Here is a 7,290-nt window from a genome sequence, read left to right as displayed (position 1 = left end):
AAAAAGACCATTGGAATTTAGTGTGTGGGTTTAGGGACGCCGCTCAGACCGCAGGCCACGCCACGCAAAGCGCCACGCATGCCAATTTTAGTGTCCTCTTAATTACATAACCCTAATGCGCTTAATCATTTTTTAAATAACCTATACCCTCCGCCTGTTGGGTAGGCAACCCACAACACATGCCCCCCCAGCTTTTTGGACCTTCCTACGCGCCTGAGGTCAACTTTTACTTTCACCATATCTACACTGTAGATGTCATAGTCTGAATAGTACCTACAAATTTCAGTGACACTTTACACTTGCCAATCGGCATCGGTTTGTGGACGGTGATGTCTAGCGGTGTAGGAGTGGTGCTCTGGGACGCGGAGGACACGACGGATTGAACGACTAGCGCCCTTTTACGGCAACCGGTAGGAGAGTTTGTGGGGCTACAGAGACAGCGAGGGGACCGCGCGGCGGGATCCTGGTCTGGGAGGGAGGAGGGGGGCGGTATCTGTGCTGCTCTCCCCGACCCCACCACCACCCCCTGCTGCCTGCTCTGTCGCTCTCTCTCGCTCTTCTCACTTGAGCCGTCAGACCAAGCGCGCCGCTCTCCGTCCCTCCGTCCCTCCCTCCTCCCCCCTCCTCAGTCCCGGGGACGCCCTCTATCGACTCCGTGTTCCCCCTCCACCGCGGCCCGGGCGGTGAGTCATCGCGGCCGGCCTTGTTGTTGTTGCTGGCGCTTCTCTTGCTGTTGTTGCCTGGCTGCCGCGGCGGCTGTGGCGCTACAGCCCCCCTCCCCCCGGCCCTCTCTGTCTCTCTCTCTCTCTCTCTCTCTCTCTCTCTCTCTCTCTCTCTTTCTCTCTCTCTCTCTCTTCCTCTTATTTTCTCTCTCTGCTCTGAGAGCAGGCCACGTGCCGACTGCTGCACGCGTGTGCTCGTTCATATGTCCATTTGTTTCTGCGAGGCGATTGGCGATTCGCCGGTTTTGTTGGTCCCGTGTGTTGGGTGAATGTAGCAATGCAATTATTTCTTTCCGTGTGTTTCTCTTGCTGGAGATTTTAATACACTCCACCCTTTGACTAGGTAGCCTCGGTTTTATTTACCTTTTGAGGACAAGGGCAAGGGAGGAGTGGGAGGGTATGACACTGGCAACCCTTTTACCCCCTTCACCTCACAAGGCCCTTATTCTCTCTCTCTCTCTCTCTCTCTCTCTCTCTCTCTCTCTCTCTCTCACTCACACACACACACACACACACACACACTCACACACACACTCACACAACTGACATGCGCCCTTGCTCTTCCCCGCACGGCCGTGTTCAAAAGTCGCGCACCAGCGCACAAAAGGCGCCCCCCCCTCTCCCTTCTCCCTTCTTGTCTACGGCCCACCCCTTGACGTGACTTCACTTGTTCTGGTCCTTTGATGCCACGGCCAGACGCTTATGGTGCAAATCTTGCGGTGAATAGGCGGGCACGCTCTCACCACGCTGTCGAATCTAAGGGGTGGAAATGGATGCGAAAGGATGATAAAAGATCGGAAGCAGGCGTGTGCGGAACCAAAATGCCACCGAAGACGTGAACTCGGGAAAATTTTGGTCAAAGAAGCATTGTGACATTGGACGCCTTAGCGCCGACTTAGCGCTCTTGATATGGTTTCAAACCTTTCTGACCCCATATGGAGCAGTATACTGCTCCACACCCAGCACGATTTCTTTTGGCTCGCGGAAAATTGTGGGTAGGTAGAACTTTTATTTAAAATCAATGAAATGTTTGTTCGCCTGACTAAAAATATCATCCTGCACCCAGGAAAGGGTATTCTAGCTCTTAGTATGTTTACATACCAATACTATACTAGAGGGGGCCACAAATGCAGGATTTTTGAATTTGAATGCGGTCCGGGTGTCAAACGGTCACATTTGGTTGGTAAATGCTGAAAATTAACACCCCGACAATGTGCGACTTACCATGGTGGTGCCCCAAGGGCCCCAAATGGGGCTCTAGGGGCCTAACTAAAAAAGTTGAAAATCGCAAAAGTAACATTGGATTTGGGGTAAACTCGACATTCTAATGCCTTTTTCTCTCGGTCAGTTTTGCCGTATCTCTTATAGTTTCTAAGATATTAGCAAATTTGCACAATTTTCTGAGCATTTTACATAGACATTTCGAAAATCGCCACCAGACACCCCAAATTTGAGTCAAAATTATCAAACTATAGCTCATTTTGATCAGCACGACGAGCCCTATCAGATAAAATTGTGCCGGAGTCGCTACGACGTCTCTGTCAGATTTCAGGTCTTCAATTTTTAAGCAATTTTACGCTATTTTAGGTAATTACAAAAATTCGGAGCAGGCGTAAATAATGTCCTATCTTCTCGGGCATAATTTTATCTGATTGGGTTCGTCGTGCTGATCAAAATGAGCTATAGTTTGATAATTTTGACTCAAATTTGGGGTGTCTGGTGGCGATTTTCGAAATGTCTATGTAAAATGCTCAGAAAATTGTACAAATTTGCTAATATCTCAGAAACTATAAGAGATGCGGCAAAACTGACCGAGAGAAAAAGGCATTAGAATGTCGAGTTTACCCCAATTCCGATGTTACTTTCGCGATTTTCAACTTTTTTAGTTAGGCCCCTAGAGCCCCATTTGGGGTCCTTGGGGCACCACCATGGTAAGTCGCACATTGTCGGGGTGTTAATTTTCAGCATTTACCAACCAAATGTGACCGTTTGACACCCGGACCGCATTCAAATTCAAAAATCCTGCATTTGTGGCCCCCTCTAATACTATACTCTAATTGAAAATTCCCGAGCTCATTTTTATGTTAACACTGTTAAAAAGAGTCAGAACTTTACGAAGAATTTGTTGTGAAAAAAGTTGCCAGAACCATCCAGAACTCCTGTGAAATCACAACTCTTCTTCGTTGTCAAAAATTGATAACTTTAGAAATTATTACGATTGGTACATACTAATCATTATTACGTTACTCTATATTATCTAGAATTTCGTTTTTTGGTTGTGGAACGACAGAACAATATGGCACGTCTATGTGATCACCAAGCACGGCTCGTGCGGAGGAATTTTCGGGCACTCGTCGCCACATTTGAGCGTGGCATTGCGCGTCCTCGTCTAAAAGGAGGATGAGGGGGTAGGGTATAAAGGCCAAAGGGGACGGCACGGCGGTGAGGAGCCATGGTGTGCTGTCCTTTCCGGTTCCGTGGGAGGCGTGGTCCAATTCATTATCTCAAATAGGTTTGCTTTCGACCCCCCGCCCGCCGCGACATCCACAACCACCACGGCGCTCGCTGAAGGGGTCTCTCCTGGCAAGCCCGCCGCACTTGGCTGCCCGCTCTGCCCGGCGGCCCGGACCGAGCTGGCAGGCCAGGCGCACAGTGTTACGGCAGGGCAGGTATAACCGGAATATTCCGGCCCCGTGAGTGGGTAGCGGCCTGCCACCCCTCCTGTGCGGGGAGGGGTCGCCGGCCTGCGTCATGCGGGTACCCGTTTGGATTCCTTTCCTAATCCGCGCCTGTTTATTTTACTCCTGACGCAGTTGGCCTCGAAACGTCGTACGACCGCCCCCCCCCCCCCACTCATACTGCCGTCGCTCGAATATTATTTTCTGCAGGGTGCATTGCTATTCCGTCGTGTTGTTGCGGCCGCGCCTTTGGACCCTTTCCCTGCCTCCCTCGGCTTATGGCCCGACTGGGTTAGTGTGATGAGCCTCCCTCAAAGTGACTCGCGGCCAAGAGGCGTGGCGGGGCGTGGCGGGGCGTGGCGGGGCGCGGCGCCGAAGTGGCTGCTTTATGGCGTGGTGTGGCGGGGCGGAGCGGAGCGCCCCGGGGGTAGGCAGCGGCGCGTCACGCGTGCCGGCCGGGCCTGCCTAAGTGCCGGGCTGAGTCACGCTGCGGGCTCCTTGTTTAACCCAGGCGGCGCCGCGGACGCTGGAAAACACAACAGGAAAGAAACAAGGAAATACATGCGTTGTTTTCTTTTCTTGTCACCCGGGAAGCACTTCCCCGGGACGGATGCTCCAGACTCCAGCGGGCTGCGGTTTGATCCGACGGTCCTACCTGGAGCTGGAGCGGCTGGCGGGTCGCTGCGGTTACGGGAAGTGATTGCCACCAAGGGGGACCAGTCGCCACTTGCAAGAGAGAAGGTACAGAGGGGCGGTGCTGGGTACGGCAGAGGGGGGGGGCGACAACATTTCAATAAATGGAGATTCGCCCCTGGAGGAGCGCGGGCCTGCCGTGTTACTGCGGCAGTGAGAGAGAGTGTGAGAGAGAGAGAGAGAGAGAGAGAGAGAGAGAGAGAGAGAGAAAGGGAAGGTAAGCGGTCTCGGGAGAGGGGCGGGGTTTTTGTGTCCTCTCTTGGGCTGCTTATGCTGCTCTGCCCACGTCGCGGCACGGGGCCACCGCCTCTCTGCGTTTGCTGCTGTTTTTGCTCACCGTTTATGAAAAATGCAATGAGGGTCGTAATTCTCATCCGCCGTTAATCACCCTGATTATGAGCGGCGGCATCTTGTGATAGTGACTACCGAGGGTTATGGCCTCGTAATAGCGTAGGGCTCTTCCTGCTTAGCAGCCGCCTGAGACCGCGATAGTAGGCTGGTATAGTTCTGTAGGTACTGCGGTGCCAAAAAAAAAAAACTCGTACGGGAGTACATTCAGGTTTGGTGTGAACGGAACGGACAAACGAGTTTTTGTTTCCCATGCTCTTTAATTAAGAACCCTTTGATTATGACTCTCAATTCGAGAAAATTATTATTCATTCAAGTACAATGGACTCAATTCAAGCACACTTAGAGCGCAGTTCAAGTACAGAAATTCACTTCCAACGCTGAACGCTAAGCTTGCCGAGGGGGTTTTGACATGCGTAATACACTGTTCTCCAAAACGAGGTATTACGCGTAATGCTATAATGAAAATCAGGAAAATATGATTTAAAATGGTAAAATCTTGGTTGAAAAGCCTGTGTAACACTAGTGTTATACCGCGTACTACACGTAATGTGTAATACACTCTACACGAAAATGCGGAGTGGAAACCCCTCGATGCCCACAACAAGAACTCCGTTTTCTGTGTGCACTTAAAAAGAGATGTGGAGATGTTCCGGGCGTGATGTGGGTTTATAGAATGAGACGGGGAAAGAGTGAAGCGAAGGACTCATTTCCGGCTGTAAAGGACCCAGCGATTCTTTGGAGCAAAGCAAGACTAGGAGCGCCGAGCAGCAAAAGCACGAGAAATGAAAAAGAAATCTCTTCTCGTTCTCTCCCGCCTCGGCGCGGCGGTGAACTTCGTTATTATTCCTATACCCGCGCCGCACACGGCCGTTTCTGCATCGCTTATCCCCGCATTTTTATGCGGAATATCTGCGGCGACGACGGCTCTCGAGGCAGCAGAGACAGCCTCTTCCCTCGCGGCCCGTGCAGCACGGCAGCTCTCGGCGCGCGGAGCGAGGCTCGCAGCGCAGCAGGGTTTGAACTCGGATAATTTAGACCTGTCGCGAGCAGCTCGGGGGAGGAGGAAGGGTTGTGCCATCCGACTGTCCCAGCGGGAGCCCCGGCCCGGCGGCCCCTCTGGGCGGCCCCAGCCAGCCAGGCGCGCACAACACATCGGCACAATGAATGCTCGCGAGAGTGTGAATGCTCTGGGGGGAGGAGGGGGAGGAAGGGGGATTAGATACCATTATTAAGGACGCGTACACAACAAACTAGCGCCGTACCCGAAACGCACTAGTCCAAATAATTGGATCTATGATTTTCACCTGTATTTACCAAAAAAACTGTACCCACTGTGATACAACGGTAGCCTGCTGCCTGCTGGATGAACCCCTTGTTTTCAAATTTCCCCGCGGTTGAAGTTGGCGGACGTGCGCTGGTCGTGTTGTTCAGAAGCGGGGAAAGGGGGCGGTAAACGGGTGGAGAATAATTGGAACATGGCGCTGGCAGATACACGGGAGTAATGACTGTTTGCAGCCGGCTCGGCCCTGTGTGTTGTGTATCTGTCCTCTCTCATTTTAGTTCGTTTTCATCCCGATCTTCGATTTCCTATCGCTTTAATTTATTCCATGTCGCACAATGGGGTGAAACGGACCGACCACCGGTCCTTGATGACACACACGCGCCCGCGTGTTCGCGTAAATTGAATAGATTGGGGCGGTCAGCTCTAGCGTTAGTCGTGTCGGGAAGGTTGCTAGACAGTGACGGAGCGAACGAAAGTGACGACGAGTGCGAGGGAGAACATCGGCGTCGAAACTCTGACCGCTCACTCGCTGAGCACTGAGCACACGTTCCTACGCGCCTGGTGTTGTTGTTGGCGGGGCTGTCGTGACCGTATTCGATGTAGGGGGAGGGAGGGACGCACCAAGCGAGGGTGTCGAGCAGGATAACAAAAGATGACTGACTGACTGTGTTCTCAGCTCGAGGAACCCCCGAGCCAGCCGCCCCTCCCCATCTCGCAGGTGAGGTGGAGAGGGAGGAGAGTAGCTTTTTAGAGGTGACTGACGTTGGCGCCCGGCGCCAGCCCCCGCAGCGAGCGCAAGGCGGGGAGGGAGGCCGCGGGCCGCATTGAGCGCAAGGCGGAGGATGACAGGGAAAGCTCGACAAATCCCATTCGGTCCGCGCCTATCCCCCGCAAATACTTTTCGTTTCATCAGTACGGAATAACTTTGTTGTTTAACAGCAGATCAGACGCGCACAATGCGGGCCGGAGTTGATTATTGAGCGTTCGTTGCGTGTGCAACGTGACACGCGTGTTGTGAGCAGTGGATAGAGCGAGGTGGTCGTGAGCCCCTGCCCGGCTCAGCCCGGCGCAGCCCGGCGCCGCCCCATCCCTGTGGTGGTATCACGTTATATGCCTGGTGTCGTAAACCACACCCACTTAGCTGCCCCTCTCTGTCCCTCTCGCTTCTCTATCCCCCCTCTCGCCCGCCATCTCTCTAGAGACACGCGGGTCCCTCGCCGTGCGCCGCGTGGTGTTGTGCTGTGCATCCATGTGCCTCTCGCCTGGAAAGAGGCGGAAAACACCTGACTAATACCCTGTTCTGTTTTCTTTTCAGGTCCGTTTCCACTCTTCTACTTTACTTTTTCTCCGCCGGAGGCGCGCTTTGCCACCCTCGTGGTGGTATCAGGTGACGTAGGACATCCTGCTTCCCCACCTCTCCGCCCTCCTCCCTACTTTCCTATCTCGCCCTCGTTTTCACATTTACTCCCCCTGTTTTCCTTCCCTCTTTATTTCTCATTCCATCGGTTTGGGGCCGTGTAGGCCCCCGTCGGCCGGAGTGTTATTGGGGCCTGGTCGTCCACTT

General features: G+C 53.2%; 1 protein-coding gene across 2 annotated transcripts in view; it reads left to right on the top strand.

The window, feature by feature from the left end:
• The window catches only part of LOC113205759 (uncharacterized), a 133,571-nt gene that overhangs the window by 61,817 nt on the left and 64,464 nt on the right, over positions 1–7,290 (top strand). Inside the window, exon 2 of one of the 2 annotated variants that reach the window (XM_052265349.1) lies at positions 7,042–7,113. The exons of the other annotated variant lie outside the window; for it this stretch is intronic. Coding sequence (XP_052121309.1) covers positions 7,042–7,113 — 72 coding nt within the window. The remainder of the gene's footprint in view (positions 1–7,041; positions 7,114–7,290) is intronic. 2 annotated transcript variants of the gene reach the window in all.

The sequence above is a fragment of the Frankliniella occidentalis genome, unplaced genomic scaffold (assembly GCF_000697945.3).
Source record: "Frankliniella occidentalis isolate FOCC.00 unplaced genomic scaffold, Focc_3.1 Scaffold26, whole genome shotgun sequence".
NCBI lineage: Eukaryota > Metazoa > Arthropoda > Insecta > Thysanoptera > Thripidae > Frankliniella > Frankliniella occidentalis.
This window is presented reverse-complemented; position numbering and strand designations above follow the sequence as displayed.